Source organism: Scleropages formosus, chromosome 2, assembly GCF_900964775.1.
Source record: "Scleropages formosus chromosome 2, fSclFor1.1, whole genome shotgun sequence".
Classification (NCBI taxonomy): Eukaryota; Metazoa; Chordata; class Actinopteri; order Osteoglossiformes; family Osteoglossidae; genus Scleropages; species Scleropages formosus.
The window spans coordinates 5,181,378-5,205,920 of NC_041807.1; the positions used below are offsets into that span (position 1 = coordinate 5,181,378).

The window sequence follows — 24,543 nt, forward strand, 5'->3', positions numbered from 1 at the left end:
ACACAATATAATAATAAGTACAGGAAAGCAGGAAGCACAATCAGACACCTAAAAACCTAAGCAATATTCTGTTCTTATGTACACCTATATATACACATGTGATCACTAAAGAGTGTAACATTGAAATTTGCAAGATTTTCAGAACAAGCCTTCAGCTGCTATTTAGTTGAAGCTGTATGGGTGCAAAATGTAAGAGGAATGCATTTTTGTGAAGGGCACAAAACGATTTGTGGCAAATCTGTTTTTTACATGCTAATAAATGCTTTTGCATGGCTGTATGTGGTTTGTGGTGATTGCAATTCTTCATAATGAATGAGTTTTTTGCATGGCAATGATGCGTGTAGGACTGTTACTCATCTTGCTTGCTGACTAAGAGTGTCTGATTTGGTTTTAGTATTTTTACTGCCTCAGAAGCATTCTGACCTCTTCATCTGAGCTGTTGCCAGCTGAAGGGAGAAGGGAGCAGAAGGGAGCTGTGAGGAGTCATTTCCTGTAAACCACATGTGAGTAGGCGGAGGTGTCACAGGCTGCCTCTGTACTTAGTACCAGTGAAGACAAGCAGTCTTGCTTTCACCTCAGTTAGTGAAGACAACAGTGCCCTACTGTCAGGTGGTGGGAAATTCGGGAAGAGTAAACATCACAAGATCATTTTTTGTGTGCTTTTATTTGCAGTGTAACTGCATAGGCATTGTTTTTTTTCTTCTATTGGAAACAAAAAACAAAAGCAAAGGAGGGAATACTCTGCTCCAATGCATCTAAAAGTGGACTTTGCTCTTTTTTATTTGCACAGATCAGCCAGATGAACACATACAAACCAGACAACACTTTTTGCAAAGCCAAGGTAGGCTTAAGTTTTTTACTTAATCTGGTTTTATCAGAAAGGAGTTGTTCTTGTGCATGTGTATTCCTTTATTGTAATTCGGAAATTTTTTTGAAAAGTTTCTTGAGAACAGGGGCACAGTTCCAAAGTCAAGCTACCAGAGATTTTTGATTTCTGACTTTGTGCAGTGCTATAAACATTCTTTCACTGATTAATTTGCTGTGATTTCAAAGCAGAAAACAACCACAGATGCCGTGATTTAAAGCAAAAACAATGAACAAGCCAGATTTATTTGGCAAGTTGGTATGCATCCTGGCAAATGATCTATTCATGAATCATATCTTCACATGTGGCATTATCTAGCAACTCACAAAAAAGAAATATGCACGGTCATTTCAAATAACTGACCAGTAAGGTACGAAAGACACCACAATAAAAGTGTCATACAGCTGTGTAATAATCATATAAATATGAAATATTTAATATTATTTAAAAGGATAATATGATTTTTTTTTAGAGAAATGTGCATGAGCACACAGATAGGAGACAAAAAGCTGCAGTTCTGTTTTACATTTTTAATTATAAACGAACATTTCATGACAATTTTATAATTTTTAACTGGAGTAAATTTAAACCAACAGTCCTTGGCCTTCATGAGAATGTGACTTTAAAATTTCTTTTGCCACTCAGTTGAAGTGGTACAGCTGTGCCACTGCTGGAGAGCATGCTGTGTCGACTACTATACAGTTGAGTGCTCCAAAAGGAGTGAATGGAATGCTCTGCTGAAAGACACTCCCTGGTGTCTAGTTCCCCTGTGCACATGCTTAAACTTGTATCTTTCTTGTTTTCCTGAGAGTATACCATAAGATAACTTTGATTTTACTTTTAAATGTCTCAGTGTTTGACTTACACTTCAGCAGCTTTTGTGATTGTCATCAGATGCGCCAGAATTAAGTTTTCAGTATGAGACCACTAGCTAGAGTGATAAAAAGTGCAAAATCGTACTAAATCAATGTAAATCACATTTTTGAGTTCATGGGGAATGGTAGTTTGGCTCTGTTGCATTCAGTCAGTATTTCATTAAAGAATGAAATCGCTCAGACTTGGGAATTTATGGTTCAGATCTCAAATGTTTTCCAATGAAAGTCTCAAGAGAGTGATAAACATGTTAATGTCAAGCTGCTGTTAAAGGCTCATAAAAATGTTTTCTATTAACAAAACAATTCAGAAACCCTTGAGAATTTCACTGATGTGGTGATGACATGTCTGAATTGTTCTTCAACATCAGTGACAAGACGTTGATAAAACATTTTTCAACAAAATTAGTTTTTCCTCTAGAATCAAACTGCTAGGCACTGTGTAGGTAAAAATTATCACATTATTCCTGTTAATTATATCTCTTGCATTCTCAGTTTTTATAAACCAATCTTTTTATCAACATGTAGGGCATACAGAATGATAAATTGCACCAGGGTCGATGTTGATTCTGACTACTTCCCTTTTCGAAAAAAAAATTACAGCAAAATATTTCACAAAATGCACCTCCCAAAAATTATGCAATAGCTGTAATAATAATAATAATAATAATAATAATAATAATTTTTTTTTTCTTTTTTCTTTTGCTTTGGGATATATATATAAAAAAGGAAACAAGCAGTGAAACTTTAGTTTTGGTACTTAAAAATATTTACAAAAAATTCTACGTTTAAAGTAAAAATTCAAATAATTTTAATTGAAATTAAATAGAGATGAAATCAAAGGGACTGGGGGGCGCGGTGATGCAGTGGGTTGGACCGGGTCCTGCTCTCCGGTGGGTCTGAGGTTTGAGTCCCGCTTGGGGTGCCTTGCAATGGACTGGCATCCCATCCTGGGTGTGTCCCCTAGCCTTAAGCCCTGAGTTGCCGGGTCAGGCTCCGGTTCCCCGCGACCCTGTATGGGACAAGTGGTTCAGAAAGTGTGTGTGTGTGTGTGTGTGTGTGTGTGTGTGTGTGTGTGTGTGTGTGTGTGTGTGTGTGTCTGAAATAAAAGGACACCGTGTTCTATGTGTTCTTTTTGCTTCTAATTGTCCTGTCTTATAATTTATATCACTAAATAGACTATTTTGCAGTTGTATTTTAGTTTTTAACTTTTTTAATTGTAAAGGGTTTCCTTTTCCAAAACAACCATAATTTCATGTTTTTTTTTTTTTTTTTTCCTTGTTCACTTATCTATGTTTCCAAAGGAAAATATTTCTTGAACTACAAAGCAGAAATTTAATTTTCATTCTTTTTGGGCACCTACTGTATGATGCTGTATGCAATTTAAAAAGTTACTAAAATGAGTTAATAAAGAGTGGAAACATTGAAAAGTCATAAAATCTATAGAATATTCTGTGCTCTAATGATTTCCATCTGCTTCTGTTATTCAAGTCACAATCGTATTTTTAAAGCAACAAGAAACACATGATAGAAAGAAACACATTGAAAAATACAGTTATTTAAAAAATAATAAAATGCATTACTCTCTTACTGGTACTCACTGTGCACTATTTATTCTATTTTTTCAGCAGCTCATACAGTTCAGGGTTTCTGTTGTTAAAGAACAGAGTGTGAAACAGAGAGAACCATGATCCCCCAGGGTTATATTTTATTGTATTTTATTATATTTTATAAACTCGTGGGAACATTAAAGCTGCTTACTTTAAAATGACTGCAGATTTTTTAAAAAAAGTCATATCCACAGCCTTCTATTCTGTATCTTGTGTTCTTCTTTATACAGGCAAGGCAGTACTGTGTCCCTTCTGTGCATCAAGCTTCACAGTAATGAAAGACAGTCTGGGGAGAATGTATTAAAAAGGGTTTAAACTTAATTGCTAACTACATGTCTCATTTCACCCTAAGGAAGAAAAAACTGGTGATAGGGTTGGAATAAATTCATTACATAGGCATGTTGAATATTCTTCAGCAACTGATCACTTTCAGCTTGCTATCAGAGAAGCATACTAACAGAAATATACCTCTGTTGATCCAACTGGGTAAGATTCTCTAAAAGTCTTGGATATTGGTAAAATATATATACGTATATATTTTTTAATTATTTGAATATAATGTGACTTCCTATTCTGTTTGAGTAGTGTGAAGTGGAAATGCAGTCCATCTTTTTTCTACCACAGAAAAACTATTTATACACTAAGAATACCTGTCTTTATGGGAAAATCAATATAAGTTGCTTAATTACATTGTCACCTTGGACAAAGGCATCAGTTAAATAAAGCTTAAAATAAAAATTATAATAATGATGATAATAACACTGAGAAACAGCTATGTTCCAGTTTCTGCAATATTTATAATAATGCAGTGTGACATAATTTGAGACCTACGCAAACAGAAGTACGTAGCTTGTGATTGCTATTTGAATGTTATCTTGACTTGTAACCACAGTAGGATTTTTCTGTCATTGCTAAAAAGGCATAAGTAGGCCAATATGTCTCAGCTACCTATTGTAGAATCACCCTCTTCTGTACAACATGTCTAATGGGTTTCCCCTTGTTACTGATGTCTCTCCTCTACTCAGCAGTTTGTCTCATAACTGCTGCCTGCAGTCAATAAATATAGCAGGCAGCTTATAAGTTGATAGAAAGGGGAAATGTTCCAATGTGCATGGGTTGTGGTGCCAGATAGCTGATTTAAATGTTGATTTTCGAATTAGAAACATAAATAAATAAATTATTCTTGTTAAAATAACTTTTGTATACACTCAGAGCCACTTTATTAGGTATACCCGTTCAACTGCTCGTTAATGCAAATATCTAATCAGCCAATCACATGGCAGCATCTCAGTGCATTTACGTCTTGTATCAATGGCTCAGGCTGGTGGTGGTGGTGTGGGGGGTATTTTCTTGGCACACTTTGGGCCCCTTAGTACCAATTGAGTATTGTTTAAATGCCACAGCCTACCTGAGTATTGTTGCTGACCATGTCCATCCCTTTATGACCACAGTGTACCCATCTTCTGATGACTACTTCCAGCAGGATAACGCACCATATCACAAAGCACAAATCATCTCAAACTGGTTTCTTGAACATGACAATGAGTTCACTATACTCAAATGACTGCCACAGTCACCAGGTCTCAATCCAACAGAGCACCTTTGGGATGTGGTGGAATGGGAAATTTGCATCATGGATGTGCAGCCAACAAATCTGCAGCAACTGCGTGATGCTATCATGTCAATATGGACCAAAATCTCTGAGGAATGTTTCCAGCACCTTGTTGAATCTATGCCACAAAGAATTACGGCAGTTCTGAAGGCAAAAGGGAGTCCAACCTGGTACTAGCAAGGTGTACCTAATAAAGTGGCTGGTGAGTGTAGCTCAAGGGAATGTCATTTCTGCTTCAAACATTATGTAAAGAAACAAAAAACAAGCAGAGTAAATCTGAATACCTTTCTATTTGTGGTGTAGTACACTTAATTCAGGGACATTGCACAGACTGAGGAGCTCGCCAGAAGTCTTTCCGCAGTCAAAGAAGTTGTCCTACAACTAGCCAAGAAGCTCAAACAATTCATATCATTATCAAACTGAATACGTTTGACGTTTCTTTGATACTTCTTATGATACTGTTTAAACATGCATGTGGTTGTGTTCACTTGTGCATCGTTGCTTGAGAATTCCTTTTAACCCTGTTAGATCAACTTGAAGTTCTGCCAGCCTCATTTGCATGATCAAATCTGGTCAATTTAGGGATGTCATGTGAAATTCATTGAATTGCTTTATGTCATCCTATTGCAGCTGGAACCTGACTTGTTCTGAAATGAAATGCATTTAAAATTCTTTTATGAAGATGAAAAAAAAAAAAAAAAACCTTTTGTAGTGGGAATCACAATAAACCAAGAACTTATTTCAATTAGAACTGTTCCTGTATGGGACAGAGGTGTGGTGATGCAGTAGTGCAGTGGGTTTGGATGGGGCCTGCTCTCTAACAAGTCTGGGGTTCAAGTCCTGCTTGGGGTGCCTTGCAATGGATTGGCACCCTGGGTGTGTCCCCTCCCCTTCCAGGCTTGCACCCTGTGTTGCAGGGCTAGGCTCCAGTTTGCCACAATCCCACTTGGAACAAGCAGTTTCAGACAGTGTGTTTTGCATCATTGTTTATACCTGTGAATATAAGGGCTTCAAAGGATGTCAAGGGTATTTTTCCAAGTAAAATGCCCACTCTGCTTGAAGTAGCCCAGCTGTTATAATGATGTTTTGCAAACTGCTTTGTAAGAATGGTGATATGAGAGGGACACATGGCAATATGAATGGAAAATATTTCAAACATATTTAGAATAAAACTTTTTTTGCAAAAGTCATTGCAAAAATTATTTAATTCTTACAGTACCACAAAGCTTGGCTTAACACTATAGTTATTGTTTATTTATACAGCATAGAGAATAGAAAAATTCTGCTACAATTGTTATATAAAATTACCACAGCGAAAACTGGATAACTCCAGATTTTTTCATCTTCTATCACAGAAGGTAATGACAAAAATAGAATGTATGTTCCAATATGTATTGTATACTCTGTTGTCACAATGTCATAATTGTTTATACTAAGACCTAGATTAAGACCCTTTCTATACTGTATATCTCTGAAAGTCAGCGTTAAAATCCAGGTAACAATTATTCAGGACTTTGAGCTTCAGTAGCAATGACTTCAGAATGTCTTAACTCTTTCTAAAGAAAGAGGTGCATGTTTCTTAAACTGAAGCTCAACAGAAGTTGGACTCTGTATGGAAGCCTATAGTGAGAAATTATGAATGTTTCACACCACCTGCATTTCACATTTGCTTACACGGGGCCCTATAATGTTTCTTTGGAAATCTTAGAAATATTGTCAAAAGCAGCAAAATACAGAAAAGAAACACTAAATATCAATACATTTCATAAATTCAGAATTACGAACACATGTAACCAACCAGCTAATGTCAACAATCGCTTGTCCCAAGCGGGGTCGCGGTGAGCTGGAGCTTATCCCAGAAACACAGGGTGCAAGGCTGAAGGAGGAGGGGACACACCTTGGACGGAATGTTAGTCCATCACAAGCCACCCCAAGCAGCACTCAAACCCTGGACCCGCCACACAGTTGGCACCAGCCACCCCGCTGCACCACCACACCCCCCTGACCACATGTAAAGTCATGATAAATCTTAAAACATTAAGCACTTAGGTGAAAAAGGTACAGACAAGTAACAGCACAGGGAAGTCGCTATTCAATAAGGTTATTTAATGTCAGCTTTATTTTAGTTTGTCTGATTCTAAAATAGGGGTGCGGTGGTGCAGTGGGTTGAACCACAGTCCTGCTCTCCGGTGGGTCTGGGGTTCAAGTCCCGCTTAGGGTGCCTTGCGACGGACTGGCATCCTGTCCTGGGTGTGTCCCCTCCCCCTCCGGCCTTACGCCCTGTGTTACCGGGTAGGCTCCGGTTCCCCGTGACCCCGTATGGGACAAGCGGTTCTGAAAATGTGTGTGTGTGTGTGTGATTCTAAAATTCTCTGTACCATTCTGATCCTTATTCACAGGAGAAAAATAAGAGCAGATTAAATTACAGTAACTTCACCCATTTTTACAGCCGGAGAAAATTTCTTTCAGTCTGATCCTTAAACCTTCTTTTATGTACGCAAAGTTGTATGACCTCTACTGCTGATTTCCTTTATATACACTTATTTAGAAAGTACTGTCTTTTAGTACTTTTCTAATAATAGCAACAAACCATTCAAATGACGTTTGCCTGACATGCATGTTATGCCACTTGAATTTACAGATCAAAATGGTTCCTCGAAAAATTTGACAAGTGAACTTTCTAGCAAATAGAAGATGAATTTATTATGCTCTAATGGTTTGATAATAAGGTGTAAGGATTGTGTGATATGAGAATTGCATATCACAGCTTCAGCAGTCAGCCATGTCATGAAAACAGGAAGCATTTTAGTCTTTTAAAAGCTTCACTACAACAGTCCTACTCTGTCAGTGCAAAGAGCAGCAACAATGCAAGCAAAACGTAGAACTGTGTTTATGACTGCAATTTTGTTTGTTTCGTATGAGCTACAACTTGACCCTAAATCCATGTGGCAATGCATCTCATTTTTCACAGGCAGGGCATTGGTTCTTCGTCCTCCTCCTGTGCTTTCGTCTGGCCTTTGCTGAAGTCCCTGGTCCATGTCGGCACTCTGTGACGAAGGACCACCTCCAGAAATTCAAACGTCTGGTACGAAACTGCCTGTAGCCACTGTCTTATCTATCATTGGTGTATTTAAGCACCATAGATACAGCTTTTATCTGAAGAGGCTTGTGTAACAGTTTCACTCATTTACTGCACCTGTAGGAGTTAGCATGTTTGGTTTCACATTAGGCAGGTTTTCTAAATAACTCTTCACCCAGGACTTCCACGAACAATATCTCACGCTAAAGGAGAAAGTCAGTCTACTGGTGTTTGTGCTCTTAATACCTGCTTCTATCTCAATCATACAAATTAGGTATTGGAATTTAAGATATTTTGCATTTTTTATTTCAAAATGTAGGGATCTGCAGTCCAAGGATATGTCAGGATAATGTATTGTTTGAGAAATTATTTGGTCTCAAGTCATTTAAAAGCAAAAATATTGTACAAGTTTGTAATGAAATGCTATTTCTCACTCTTATAATCCACCCAAAGGAACATCATGAGCCATATAAAGTACTGTAGAAACCTCTATTAGATACAGAAGGGTTTGTATGTTATAATGCTAAGTGGTTCCTTAAGCCAACCATAATGGAGGTTGAGGCAGAAAATGGGCACTGTATGCAAAAAGTGAAAAGCTAATGTTACAGTGTTCATTATATTACAACCATACTTTTTGACAACTGATTTTGTTATTCGGCAGATAATTTTTGGATACATGTTGTACAATAGGGGGTGCGGTGGCGCAGTGGGTTGGACCGCAGTCCTGCTCTCCAGTGGGTCTGGGGTTCGAGTCCTGCTTGGGGTGCCTTGCGGCGGACTGGCGTCCCGTCCTGGGTGTGTCCCCTTCCCCCTCTGGCCTTACGCCCTGTGTTGCCGGGTAGGCTCCGGTTCCCCGTGACCCTGTATGGGACAAGCGGTTCTGAAAATGTGTGTGTGTGTGTGTTGTACAATAGCATATCCTGACCTGTTTCCATTATTTGAAATAATACAAAATAAGCCAGACACTTCCTCAATTATTCCCTTATGTTTGTGCACAACCATTACCTATTGCAAGATAGACTACCTTAAATCAGCTCATGTAGTGAAGATTTAATTGAACTCGAGCACATAAAGGTTTGGCTAGCCTACAAATGTAAGGGCATCTGTCTGACACCTGTTAGCTGTGAAGTTTACCAGAACCAGCTGGAGGTGAATACGTGATAATAAATTATGGGAATCCTTTTTTCATATCAACCATATGTGAAACTGTGATGTAGACAAATATACTACCACTGTCAATGTTAGACACTGAACTTGGTGGTTGGTAGATCTTTCTTGAATGGTGGGTATCAAATGGATTCAGTTTTTATTGCTAAACCAGAAACACCAGAAAAAGAGAATTACTCTAAAATGTTTAAAAATGCACTCTACTTAAGCAAAACATGGTTCACTTGGAGGCCCACTTACTAACAATCCAATGAGATTCCAAGACAAAGACAATTAGATCTAGGATTTTATCCAAAGAACAATGTGCTCTTCAGTCAGTGACATGGTAAGGCATCTGTTTCAGCTGATTCTTTCAAATAAATTGCCAAATAATTGCACACATAAACACAAGCATGTAAGAACACAAACTGTTTATGAGGAGTTTTAAACTGGAAACTGTGGCATCGCATGTCTTCTGGTTTTAGTTCCTTTCAGGTTAGTTAGTAGTTAAGTATCAGATGTGTCATTTATATAATGAATGCTTTTCTATTTTTTCAATGATATAACCATTTACAATTTTCCCATTTATTTTTTTTCCCTTGGAAAACCAGATGATCATTATATTTTTAGCACTAACTTTATATTATAGTATTTAATAGCATGCAATTTATTTTCTTTTTTCTTCTGTATTCCAGATTGAGAACCAGTTGCAAAATGGCTGTCTAATAAACTACACGTTCACTGAGCGCCAGAGTTTGGTATACAAGTCTTCTTATCTTGCTATTTCATCTACTGAACCACCATATCTAGCATAATCTGCTCCGAAAGGAGCAAATGTCACAGCTGATTAACTGTGTCTCATAGTCTTTCACAGGAATTCATTTATGGATGGGTGCTGAAGCTTATTACATATTTTCCCTTGGGGCAAACTTAAAATATAGTACAACTAATCAAGCAGAATCCAGAAAAGGAACTTCTTGTTCTCCCCTTTAAAAAGGAACAACCTGGAAAGATGACTATATCTAAGAAGTGGATTAACTGGCAAAAATAACTTTGTGTATATCTGAATAAATAGTATTTGAGCTTTTATTTGTAATTTGTGGCCTAGTGAGGGACTGGTGACCAGTTAGATTGGCTTCACACAAAGATCTATGACTAGTTTCTCCTCAAATTAACAGCTGAGACCAAACTCACACTATGTCTACAACTGCTTGTCCCGGCAAGATGGAGCCTAACCCAGCACCACAGGATGCAAGGCTGAAGGGGGAGGGGACACACCCCAGACAGGATGCCATACCACCACAAGGCACCCCAAGCAGGACTTTCATGCTGTTCATGATGTTTTCATGTTTTTGCTACCTACGTTTAGAAAACTCTGATGGCCTTTATCATTAGAGTTATGATGAAGTGCGTTGTTATTATTATTATTATTATTATTATTATTATTATTATTATTATTAGGGGGGTGTGGTGGTGTGGTGGTGCAGTGGGTTGGACCGGGTCCTGCTCGCCGGTGGGTCTGGGGTTCAAGTCATGCTTGGGGTGCCTTCCGACGGACTGGCATCCTGTCCTGGGTGTGTCCCCTCCCCCTTCAGCCTCACGCCCTGAGTTTCTGGGTTAGGCTCCGGTTCCCCACGACCCTGTATGGGACAAGTGGTTCAGAAAGTGTGTGTGTGTGTGATTATTATTATTATTATTATTATTATTATTATTACCAAGTACAAATTAAAGACACTTTTAGCTTTATTAATTCTCCTGTGCACCTGTCTCTTTATTTGCCATTTTTAGAGTCTTTATTTTAGGGATTTGTCTTTTCTGATAGTTACTACCACCCATAGCCACTTCCCTCATTAGTAGTTTTACAGAACTTTGATTTTGTAGAAAGAGCATGTGATTTCAAAATCTTTCTGATATCATCAGTTATGACTTCAGTAATGCTACAACCATTTCCTCGTCATCTTTCAAAGAGGACTCTGCTCCACAGACCTGAACAATATCTCCAAACAATACCTACAATTTTCATTCATGTTTGAAAGGTGTTATTACAGGGAAACAGCAAGCACCTGGTAAAAATAAATGCATGTTTATATCAACGGGGGGTGCAGTGGCGCAGTGGCACAGTGGGTTGGACCAGGTCCTGCTCTCTAGTGAGTCTGGGGTTCGAGTCCCGCTTAGGGTGTTTTGCGACGGACTGGCATCCCATCCTGGGTGTGTCCCCTCACTCTCTGGCCTTTCGTCCTTTGTTCAGCTCTGGTTCCCCGTATGGGACAAGCGTTTCAGAAAGTGTGTGTCTCTGTGTCAACCAAATTTTGCTGAAAAATATTTGCTTTTTCGTAAAACCAAAATGTTTACTAAACCAATGCTATTATTTTTACAATCAGGCAATAAATTACAAAGCCAGTGTGAATTATGGGTTCACAACACTTAAATAGTTGTACAAGCTGTATTTGCTTGCATGTTTGTAACGTGGTTTTTTAATTGTTTTCCACTTGCTACATCTCTGTGCTCTGAGCTTGTAAGTTAGTTTTATTAATATATATCTGCTTATAAGTATCTTTTAGTAGGTAACATAAGTATCTGTTAAATGTAAATGTAATGTAATAAGAACTATTAAATTATCCTTTTTTAATTATCTTGCATATTTTGGTACCTGAGCAAATATTTTTTGAATAACATAAAAACTAGAAATGGCAATGCTATTATTAAGGTATTATTACATTTTCATTTTTTTACAGGGTAAAATCTGTTATGTTAAAGCAGCCCTTCACCAAATCCAGGACCTACTCCAAAATCATTTCAAGTATGCCCGGAGCTCCGATAATTATCGTTACGTAAATGAATTGAAGGAGGTGATCAAAAATATCTTCTCTCAAAAATGCATTCCTGATATTGATGAGGCCCATGAGGTGAGAGTTTCCTTTAGTAGCATTGAAAGTTCTATTTTTTTTTTTTTAAAATCTGAAAATAATATAGGGATGAAAATCACCAAGGACAATATGTTTACACTGGATATATGGTTATTTACATCAAAGTACAAACAATCAATGTGTGCTTTTATGTAAACCTTTAGAATGTGTAATGCGAAACAATGCATCTATGAATGATATTGCATTTGAAAGCTGAACTGGGACAGCATTACAATTCCTGAAAGAAGTGATTACAAATCACAGTGCAAAAATGTGATCTACATAATTTAGAAACATTGTGTTCCACATAATCCTAGTTCCTGGAGCAAGTCAAAAGACTGAAAGAGAAAGGAAAGTGAAATTACAGGATCCCCAAACTGGATTATTTCTATATGTAAAATGCATGATAGGCATTGTCCTGAGTTATTGTTCATTGTACATTATTGGCCAAATTCTCTTAAATCTCATGTGATTCTTAATATATCATTGTCCAAGTTTACCAAAGATCTTTTATTTCTGTTGAATTACAATAATGAATCAAATTTTTGTGGTCAGGAGAGCCTTGAAAGTTGTTGGTTCATTCCCAGTATGGAACCTATTGCACTGTAGAAGAAAAACTTTCTTAACTCAAAATGTTCTAGTGAAATATCCAACTGTATAAAGATAAAATTATGTCTCTGAATAAAATCCTCAACTAAGGACCAGAATAATAATAGTATAGTATATCAGTGAAGGTACCATGTTGTCTTTAAAATTTTGCTAATAAGAACATTTCAATTTCTTCATCATTCTTTCAAGGATGACCCGATAAAGTTTCAAAAGGTCTACCACACTTCACCAAAAGAAGCACTGCAAAAAGCACAAAAAGTCATTGAGCTGTACATGGAGTTGATGATGGAGAACAATGCTCCAGTGAACTGGAACTGTGAAGAAGAGTTTGGACAAGACTACATAGAATCCACCATAGTGACCATCCGTACTACAGGTAGAATTAAAGTTACAAATGAATAATTAATACCCTATTGCTAGAAACAGCAGAAAAGAGAAAATGAGTAATACAACTTATGAAACTTACCACAACCAATAAAATGTGTATTACTTAAAACCACCTTAAATTAAGTGATTACATCTCTCCTAATCACTAAAGGTATCCTGATGCAGGTCAAAAACTGCAGGATGTCAGTAATGTATGCTTGTTCTGTAATACAATTAAATACTGTATCAAAAGTTAGTTGTATGAACAAAGCAAATCATTAGAGAGTCACTGGAAATTGTTACTGATGTGACTGTTTAATTCAACAGGTGATTGTGATTTATTATATTTGATGTGTTTGTAATAATTTACATTTCTACTGCTCTTTGTAAATGAAGCCAAAATGCTACATTTCTTTGTAGCTCAACAACACATGCATTACCCTGAACTTAATATTTAAAGTAAAAACATATGCATAGAAACATTTAGATTGATTCTGTAGTTTATTCTACAAAGGTATGCAATTTTGAATTGTCTGGCACATAAACTCATCAGTTTGTTTCTTCACTGATTTCATGAGATTACATAAGATCTTTCATAACCATCAGGTTCCGTAACCCCCATTCCATGCTACCTGTAGCTAGATATTATATTTCTTTCTCTGATTTCCTGTAGGTCCTTCTACACAATGCCATTGCTCTTGCCCAACTTTGGGTCATGGCTCCTCTGATCAGGTTTCCTTGCCAGCCACCAGCCCATGGAGTGGCGTTCCAAAGCCCATTTTCTTACAGTCACAATTTCCACAGCATATTCCAGGGTTCATCCCAACTCCCCATGTAACTGAAAGGCCAGACGGTTGTCAATATACAGACCCTGGCTTTGACAGCTCCTCAAAAATGAAGGTGACAGATTCCACTGTTCCTATAGCAGGAAGCAAGGTATCTAGGGATATCTCCTCTACAACTGGACTGGCAATCGTGGGAGGCACAGATAGTGATCCTACATACCAACCAAGCTCTCCATTTTCTAATGAAGAGAATGATGGGCCCTCTTTTGTGTCACATAGAAATTTTCAGCCTGTTTCAGTTTCTCCTGACCCTGTCACCTCTGAGCCTTTGGATGAGAACAAAGCTTGGAACATACCTAAAACAAGCGCACAAGTAACTGAAGTTTTTGTTGATGGCATTGATCTGGGCAGTGGGGTGCCTTCCATGTCATCTTTAGCTTCTACAGAGAGATTAAGACAAAATGGAATATTCACCTTTACAACCACTGAACCAATCCATGAAAGCAAGCCCAAATCAAGCAACAGTGTCAACTCTGAGCAATCTATGGATGAATCAACTACATCTATCCCATTCCAGGAAGCCCCTGTTGGTGTCACTCCAGATAAACTGGATGAAAACACAGCTGTTATGCTGGTAAAAAGATCTGTTGATCCCAGACTGAATAGATTACAGTCTATTTTGGAGAGTGATTCTCAGAGTTGGGTTGCTTCTAATGTTCCATTGGTGCCAAATGTTTCAAGTGCAACTGATAAAGACACAGAAGTTCTACAGAACCTTCCGAGTGATTCCAAAAAAGTTTTACCAACTCCAGAAGTTGCCAACGAAATCAAGGGAACATCAACAGTCATTCCCATTTTAAGGAAAAGTGAAGCCACAGTGAGTAAACTCTCTGGGCTTTTCATAAGAGAGTCACCTGACTTCCACATAACCACTGATGACCCATCGTCTATTCCAAAGAGTGAGTCAGTATCTGTCATGCTCAAAGATGGGACAGTGGGAAGCCCAGGTAATGTATGTTTCTTTAGTGTCTGCTCCAAATCTCATGTCTTGCTGCTACTGTAGTTTCCATGAAACGTGCATTCCCTTGCATGGAGATTCCAAATCAATGTTTTAGCTTTCAACACACCCAGCCAAAGGACTCCAGCTATTCACCACAAACTGGTAAAAGAGGAATCAAGTATGAACTCTCGCCAATTCTGATTATACACAGCTTAAGCAACTTTCCACTATGGGCTTGGTATCATTCACTAGCTTTCAAAACTGCATAAATGTCATACAGGTTGCATGAACCCCGTCTTTTCTGTGTTAATACTTGTTTCATGATAAATGTGAAATTTTCGCACTAACAGTCTGCGTTCATCCTTTTGAGTGAATGTCTGCTTTTAACATGTACACAACTTATGATAACATGAAATAATAGACCACAGATGTCATGATTTTTCAGGTAGAGTACCACATTCTTCTCAACATCCATCAGCTAAAGGATCATCATCAATTAAGGCTGTCGGAGATCATGGAAAGGACTCCAAGATCAACACATCAGAACTCCCCAATATTTCCTACAAGACTGCCTTTATAATGGCTTCAGTGTGCGGAGGACTACTGCTTATTACTGCTCTCTACTGTTATAAAGAGCAACAGGTAATTATATTGCACATCACCTAAAATAGAATGCATGGGAGTTCTTCAGTTTGGCTCAGTACTAAGGCAACATTTTTAAGATGCAGCATAGATGTGTATCTAAAGAAGTCTGTGAAAATGTCCTTTATTCCGTGATGTAATATGTCGTGCTCTTCCTTGCTACAAATTTTTATTACTTAGAAAATAATTTGTTCAAAGTAATGCCATTACTGCAGGCAGGAGCAACTTCAATTCAAGGCTGTATTCTGGAGTGAAACAATCTTAGTAAAATAGTCTTTTGGAGTGCTAACTAAATTTTAAAGATTATGATGTCTATGTGGTTCAACAGCTTTTTCAAGTCTGAATTCTATACTTTTTTTACTGCATTGTGTGTAAATTGTGTGTTTTTTTTTTTTTTTTGGATATATTAGTTGAACTAAGGGGGTAGGGGGTGTGGTGGCGCAGCAGGCTTGGCCTGTGCCTGCTCTCTGATGAGTCTGGGGTTCAAGTCCCACTTGGAGTGCCCTGCAACAGACTAGCGTCCTGCCCTGGGTCTGTCCCCTCCGCTCCCCGCTGCCAGGCCAGGCCCTGGCTTGCCGCAACCCCAGTCAGGACAAGCAGCCTCAGTCATTGTGTGTGTGTGTGTGTGTGTATGTATGTGTGTATGCAGAGTTGAAGTAAAAATACACAACTTCATACAGATGCACACAGAGGCTCCTCAATGTCAGAAAAGAATTGAGTCTGGCAGTCTGATGTTCTTGTAAATGCAAAGTCACTTTTACCACAATCAATAAAAGTTACATTATGCAATCATAATGCAACACAACAAAATTTTTCAAAGTTTTTGTCTTCTTTTCAATTTTTGTGTTGATTCAATGTATCTTGAAATTTGAAGTAAAGTTTACTCATTAGAGAGGGGGGCATGGTGGTACAGTGGAGCAGTGGGTTGGACCAGGTCCTGCTCTTTGGTGGGTCCGGGGTTTGAGTCTTGCTTGGGGTGCCTTGTGACGGACTGGCATCCCATCCTAGGTGTGTCCCCTCCCCCTCCAGTCTTGTGCCCTGTGTTGCCGGGTAGGCTCTGGCTCCCCACGACCCCATATGGGACAAGCAGTTCAGGTGTGTGTGTGTGTGTGTGTGTGTGTGTGTGTGTGTGTGTGTGTGTTTACTCATTACAAAAATTCCATTATTTCTTTGAGAGTGTTAGTTTTAGTTCCATTGGGAGATTATAGACACCAGAACATTCTAGAATGTATCAAAAGTTTATAGAAAGCCTCAGATCCAAAAAGGTACTGGAATACTCAATGCCTGGAACCATGTACCGAAATTCACCAAAATGTATTAATTTCAAGAATATGAAATATTTTAAGAAAAACAGACAAACAGTACAAACCAACACCAAAAAGTATGCTTAATCTTACAAAACTGAATGGAAAATCTAAAAAAAAACTGACAAAATAACATTTTTGTGTAACCGAAAGAAGATAGATAAATAATTCATACATCCCTGCACTACTTAGGTAACAGTGTTGAGCAACTTACCATGATTTACCCATTCAAACAGCTGTGCAGTTTTCACTGGAGTGATTCAAGGGTAAGCATCTCACTCAAGTGTGCTCCAGTAGGCACTTGGATTTCAATCTTGATCCTTTGAGTACAAGACTGGTTTGATCCACTATACTGGCAGGTTTGGAAAAACCTCAGATAATGCTGTAATAAAAAATACACTAACATTTTTATCCAGCCAATAATTACCAATAACTGCTTGTCTGATCTCTGGTTGTCTAAAGGCTATCTAACAAGTGTTGGGAGGGTACACCGTGGGTGGCACAGCAGTCCATCACACGACAAACACAATCACTCATTTAACATGACTGGAAATAAAATACTGTTTTTCCACAAATTTCTCTTAAATCATTGATGATACATACGATAAACCTGTGCAACATTTGTCATCTTGTCGATCACTAAGACTGATGAACAAAAGACACAAGCTATAAACACTGAATCAAGGTCATCCAACATTTTTATTGTGTTTGGGTGCATTTTACTGGTAACTAATTGTTAACTGTAGAAAGAAAGACAGGTACATTAGGAAATTTCTGAATTATTGCTGATGTGTTTTTCCAAAGCAACATTATACTATTTATAAAGCTGGGTAATTAAACTTGAGCAATGTACTGTACGTTTCATGCTCAAGGATACTATAGTAGTAGGTAAGATTCAAACTAGCAACCTCTGGATCCAAAAGCAGCAGGTTTAACCACTACACGATATCAGTGTGTCTGTGTGTGTGTGTGTGTGTGTGTGAGTTTACAATTATTATTATTATTAGTAGTAGTAGTAGTAGTAGTAGTAGTAGTAGTAGTAGTAGTAGTAGTAGTAGTAGTAGTAGCACAGTATTTTAAATTGATGTTTCTGTCTTTTCTTTGGTAAAACTAACTCCAGCATTACTTACAAATCTTTGCTTTGTTATATGAACAGATATGTTACATATGAAGTGTAACCTAAAGCAGGTTCTTCATCCACTAATGTAATAGTCCAAGGTTTTTCTTTTAGTTAGGAGTATCCCATCAGCAGATTTCTCAATAATGTGGGAAAGTGGTAATATTATATATTAACAAAAGTTATATTTTGTTTATTTCACAGAAACTCAGAACGCTACTTCAGAGACACAAAATGGTTGACAACCAGAGGTAATCTTATATTTTTTCTAAGTATTATTGTGATAATCACATTGATTTTGAAATATGGAAATAGAAGTGCGATAAAACAATAACTTTCAAATTGTTGTTTTGGTTGGACTGAGCTTGGTCTATGGTTGGGCGGACCTGGTCTGCTTCAGTCTAAATCTTGGATGAGATTTGTATATATCTCTTAACTTTTATAACACAGGTGTGCAAAGTATAATGAAATCGGCAGTGAAAGTTCAGCTACATGAAAAAAAAAATCACAGAATGTTTTTGATGGCATGTCCATCTATCCATGTCCGGTTTCAAAACCAAATGAATGTAACTGTTATATCCACAATCCATGAAGCAACAAGGTCCGCACGAGGGTCAGTGGAACAGAACGCGTCAACTTTATTTTTAACACACTCAGCACACACTAGTGCATGCACATGTGCCGACGCATTGGTGCTGCAGCATGTTTATACATACACAACATCCCTCCCCTGCTAGACCTAGTCCCTTAATACGCTTTTTTTTTCTTTTTTTTTTTTTTTAAAGAAATGCTAAAAGGACTTAAAATGCCAACAGAACCTGCAGAAATCCACTAGCCCCCTTGTAAGTGTCACCAGCTTCCTGTGGTCACAGGTCCAATCGCTGGGGTGGTTTAGGACCCCTTGTTGAGCGCTGCAGCATAGGAGGTGTCAGACTCCCCTGAGACCTTTCTTTGTGGTTAGGCAAGGTCGAAGTCCCGGGGGATGATGCCTGTTCTCGTGATTCAGTCACTTCTGGCCCCGATCGAGAAATATCCAGGGTATCTGGTACAGGGAGTTGGGGACCCTTACCAATGGGCTCCTCCAGGTCAACGCTGCATTCCGGTTGGGTTTGGTTGGCGAAGCTGGTATCCCTGGAGCGTATCCGGTCTATGTGCCGACGCCACATCTCCTGTCCGACTTGGACCACATACGAAACCAGTCAGGTAACCTTTATTACAGTTCCAGGGAAGGTAAGGGGCTGACGTGATATGCTGCACTCCATTACATTCCAGGAAATTCCTGAAGTCGGCAGACACAAACTGTGGTCCGTTATCGGAGACTAACTGTTCAGGAAGACCATAGTGAGCAAATAAAGTTCTGGCTTCTTCCACAAGACAGGCGGTGGTAGTGGAAGGCATCTTGATCATCTCAGGCCACTTGGAAAATGCATTCACCACTACTAAATACATGCTACCATGGATCAGCCCTGCAAAATCCATGTGCACTGTTTGCTCAGGGGTATCTGGGTATTCCCACGGGTGCAAGGGAGCATGATCTGGGGACAGTCTCCACTGCTGACACTCGTCACACCTTCTAACCAAGTCTTTGAGTGCTTAGTCCATATCCAGCCACCACACGTAGTTTCGGACCAAGGTTTTTAGCTTCACCACTCCCAGTTGTCCACCATGTAAAACATTGAGCACTGCCAATTGACAGGCAGGGGGTACTACTACCCTAACACCCCGTAGCAGGCATCCATCATGCGTTGTCAGCTCATGCCATCTTTGATAATACGGTTTCAGAGGACCCTGCTGATCCGACACCAAGGTCCAGCCCTTCATTATTTCCTGAAACACCTGACTGAATATGGGGTCTCTCTGAGTGTGGAGCCTTATTTGCTTGACCAATAGGGGCAGAGGGTCAACCATTTCAACATGATACAAGTCAATGTCTTCCAAACAGTTGTTTAACAGTAATGGAAGGTGGGACAACCCTTCAGAATTGCTGATCTTGTCAGACTTATGGTAGAATATATCATAGCGAAAGCCTCGTAGAAACAGCACCCAACTTTATATCCTTGCCACTGCTGTAACTGGTACACCCCGATGTTGTAAAGTGTCTACATTCCAAATACTGTTGGAACTTACGTATTCCCCAAACTATGGCCAAACCTTCTTTGTCCACGAAGCACCTGCTCTGAAGCCATCAGTTCCTTGGCTTTGTTAAAAGCTTGTTGTTCTCGGTCACCCCATACAAATTGATTGTCTTTTCTCAATTAGTGGTTCAAAGGCTGTAGAATGTCTGACAGATTGTGCATAAACGATCTGTAGTAATTGACCATACCACAAAAAGCTCATACTTGCGGTGTGTCTTTGGAAGGCAGAGCATCAAGCAATGTGCTCACCTTTTCTTTTGACTTATGTAACCCCTCTTTGTCAACGACATGTCCAAGATAGTGCACCTTGGGTGCTCTGAAAATACACTTATCCCCATTCAGTCTTAGTCCTGTCCTGTAAGCGTGCCATTACTAAATGCACGTTGGTCCAATGTTCTGCCTCTGTCCATTCTGTGATGATTATATTATCAAAGTAGCATTGTGTTTGGAGAATGTCTCTTAATATTTGGGTCCATGGCCTGTTGCCATAGCATAGGGTCAGAGGCCACCCCAAAAACCAGATGCTTATAGTGTTTCAGACCCAGGTGAGTATTCACGGTTAAAAAGTGCCTGAATTCTTCCTCCACCTCCATCCGTAAATACGCCAGTGCCAGGTCGAGTGTAGTGAACACCGTTCCCCCCATGAGTTTCGCTAATATTTATTCGATCCAAGGCAGCGAGTATACTGGCATCTGGAGCACCAGGTTAATTGTCACTGAAAAGTCTCCACACACCCTCACCTTATCATCTCGTTTCAAAGGAGTCACAAAAGGAGCAGTCCATTCTGGACACTTTCAATTACGTCATCTGTCTCCGTTCTAACAATGCCTCATCAACCATAGGTCACCTGGTGAATGAGACCGGCCAAGCTTTATGAAACTGCGGAACTGCTCCTTCTTTTCACTGCAACTTCGCTTTAATGCCCTTTACTTGTCCCAGCTTCTTATCAAAGACCATTGGGTATTTCTGTACCACCTCTCGCAATGGACTCTTACTCCGTACATCATGATACGAGATATTGCTCCTTTCTGACCGTTCGATTGTACGATCAACGCCACAAACTCTTTGGACCGCTTCCCAGTCTGCCATCTTACACAACCATTCCCTTCCAACCAGTGGGGGTCCAGTCCCTTTAACTATGTACAGGTCTAGAGCAACCATTTTCCTGAGTTCTTCGACCTGCACCTTAGCCTTCTGGACCACCTTCAACTTTTCACTAGAATAGACTGTCAGGGACATCTTGGCCTTGTGGGTGGGGAGCCCAGGAAACTTCTGGTGAAACTGGGCTCGCTTTTTAACGTTCACCCCCGAAGCAGTGTCAGTCTCCATCTCCAGGAGTTTGTTCTTGACCTTAACCATACACATGAGTGGCTCAACTGCTGTGTAATTACACATTTTGAACGGATTCCGGTGCTGGATCCTCTAAATCACTAGCACTGCCGTCATCTGAGTTATGCATGGCATGCACTTGCCCCCTCTGGCCTGACTGGGGTTTTTTCTCATGGCACATGCTTGCCTTGTGGCCTCTCTGTTGGCAAGCATTACAAGACTTGTCCCTATAGAAAAAGGTTTAGGGAGCATGATTTGAGCCTCCCCAACGGTGGCATACCTTGGGTCGGTCCAAATTCCACCTACCCCTGTTGATCTGTTTCGGGGTTTAGCTGGGATCCATGTGATGCACCTTGGTGTTGGATGTGCCTGGTGTGTGGCTAGCACCAGCAGTCTTTGACAGTGCCAAAGCCTGGGCGTCTTTCTGTGCCATTTCAATTGCCACTGCAATCTCTACAGCCCTTCTTAATGTCAGTTCTTTTTCAGTTAGTAACTTTCTTTGGATAGCTTCAGATCGGAGCCCAAACTAACCTGTCTCTTAGTGCTTCATCTAGAAAAGTTTTAAACTCACATTTTTCTGCCAGACGTCGTACCTTGGCTTCAAATTTTGCTACACCTTCCTGTGGTTCCTGAGTGGCTACGTTCTACCATGGTTAATGGAGCTGGAAATAAATGTTCCTTTAGTGTCTTAATAATGGTAGCGTAGCTTTTGACCCCTCTCTTTTCAGGAGCTAACAATGTCCGCAGAAGCGCATAGGCTTCAATGCCTTTAACTGCTAAGGTTCCAACTTTTTTATTGTCGTTGATGCTATTCGCCAGACAAAATTGTTCAAACCTGTCACAATAATCGTCCCACAAAGCGTTCTTGTTATAAGCCTTGATCTGTCTGATAAAACCTACCATCTTGATGTTCTTTGCCAGACCACCATCAGTGCACAGGGTGCTTTTATTTGTCCCAACATGGCTCATCAGAATTCTGTATCAACACAGTTGAACAATCTCTGTATTCAGGGTCCCATCCTACTGTAAGAATCTCATCCTCCTCACCAGTTGTTATATCTGCAATCCATGAAGCAACAAGGTCCACACAAGGTTCAGTGGAACAGATTGCATCAACTTTAGTTTCTACACACACACACACACACACACACACACACACACACACACACACACACACACACACACACACACACACACACACACGCTGCAGCACGCTTATACATACACAACAATAACCCTTTCCGTGACAACAGGTTTTTGCAGTAGATGGTGAGGACCAGTTGCTGAATACACACACACTTTCAGAACCGCTTGTCCCATATGGGGGCCGCAGGGGAACCAGAGCCTACCCGGCAACACAGGGCATAAGGCCGGAGGGGGAGGGGGACACACCCAGGACAGGACACCAGTCCATCGCAAGGCACCCCAAGCGGGACTCAAACCCCAGACCCACCGGAGAGCAGGACTGTGGTCCAACCCACTGCGCCACCACACCCCCTCAGTTGCTGAATAAAATATTTTTATTCTTGTTCAAATTTGAGCAAGCAGAGTAGTGGTTAAGGAGATGGAACTGTAACAATTTTGCCAGTTCATTTCCTATTACTGCAGTAGCCTTGAGCCATGTACTCCATAAAGAATACTGTTGTTTTATAAAATATGAAATGTTATAAGTTTCTTAGTAGAAACCCAAAATTAAGCAATGAATTTATAACAATAAAAACGTGAAAAGTGGTGCTATGAATGTGGCCACAAGAATGTGTGGAAACCAAGTCTCTGAAATTAATATTTTCTCTCAATTCTTTAGGTTGAATGTATGCAGCTCAGACCTTGAAATGCAAATGAACAATGGGGTTAGTATTGACATTTCCTTTGCAGCTCTTGAACTGCATGCTTTAAGTATCTATGTGACAACCTGGAAGTTACAATCATGTACCTGTCATTTGTGTTGTTTTTGTCTATTACAATTTCTGGATTGCCAGTAGGTAAGAAACATGCTTAGAAGTCTATACTAGATTATGTCAATTTAGCCAGATGATGAGATTTGCGGTGTCTGATATTTTATATTCATGGATTTTTGCACGTTAATTAAACCAAAGCTTCAGATGCAACTTCTCTTGAGTGACAGTTAATAGTATAATGATTAATTAATTCATTAATTCTTACATGTTAGTGATTATATTCATAAAGTGACTTTAGTGATGATTTCCTTAGGACTATATTATTTGATTGCATGATTATTTAAAAAAAATATCAACATTTCTCATAAATCCTTTCTTATTTTACTCTGTCAAGGGTTGGCAGCACTGTGCAACTGAGGAAGGACAAATCATATCAAATGGAAACAGCCTGTAAAAAACTGCAGTAAAACACACAAAAAAGAAGATTTACCAGAAATGTATTCTTTGTCATCAAATGCTTACTTGTATGTATATAGATATACAGGAAAAAAATAAATTTTTATATTTTTATACAAATTTAAAAATATATATTACTACTTCAAAATGAGAGGATGATGTAATTATGTAGTTCTGTTATTTTGGCAGGCTTCATTTAGATGGAGTTGAGGTCAAATGCTTGTCGTCCAGCAAGAGTAAATGAACATTGTCTGGAATTGCTTAAGCTCCATCTGTAGAACAGCTCTGGATGTAGCTGTTAAAGTTCTTTCTTTCCTGGAGGCCAGATTTCTTCTGTTGCGTGTAGAACAATGTACAAGAAAATGAATTTTCCGTAAGATTCTGACTTTCAGTAATGCTTAGAGTGTGGACTCACCATTCTGGAGATCTCCACAGCTAGCCTGTTATGCACTTGTGAGTTATTAATCTTTGTCTCATAGGAGCTGTAGGATTTTCAAACTGTCTTCAAAGGGTGTTTGAAAATACAGCTCAAACTGTCGTACTCTGTGAAAACATCCATGTTTATATTATTATTATTATTATTATTATTATTATTATTATTATTACTTTTCCTTCTTACTTTTTTTTGCATTTGCAAATGGCCGTTCCAGCTAGACTTCTTAACGGCACATTTTTATGGGTTACAGTTCCAGTTCATATATTGCCTGTTGCCCAGAATCTAACCCTGCTTTTGATGGATGATTTTTTTGAAGCAGACTAACTGCACAGTTTAGTGCACTAAATCTGATTTTTGTGTTTACACTGTTGTGTTA

The 24,543-nt window shown here is 39.1% G+C and overlaps 1 protein-coding gene across 3 annotated transcripts; it reads left to right on the forward strand.

Annotated features, from left to right (window-relative positions):
* Positions 1–590: 590 nt before the first annotated feature.
* csf1a (colony stimulating factor 1a (macrophage)) lies at positions 591–24,174 on the forward strand. 3 transcript variants are annotated; one of them, XM_018758514.1, is made up of 11 exons: positions 591–841; positions 7,931–8,044; positions 9,880–9,942; positions 11,920–12,090; positions 12,889–13,075; positions 13,739–14,857; positions 15,296–15,492; positions 18,118–18,164; positions 23,182–23,227; positions 23,670–23,799; positions 23,921–24,174. In XM_018758514.1, the coding sequence occupies exons 1-10, from the start codon at positions 800–802 to the stop codon at positions 23,727–23,729; spliced, it is 2,046 nt and encodes a 681-aa protein (XP_018614030.1). In that variant the 5' UTR covers positions 591–799; the 3' UTR covers positions 23,730–23,799; positions 23,921–24,174. The 3 variants fall into 3 exon arrangements, with proteins under 3 accessions (XP_018614030.1, XP_018614033.1, XP_018614032.1); XM_018758517.1 differs by lacking the exon at positions 13,739–14,857; XM_018758516.1 differs by lacking the exons at positions 23,182–23,227; positions 23,670–23,799; positions 23,921–24,174 and adding an exon at positions 18,699–21,553.
* Positions 24,175–24,543: the final 369 nt, after the last annotated feature.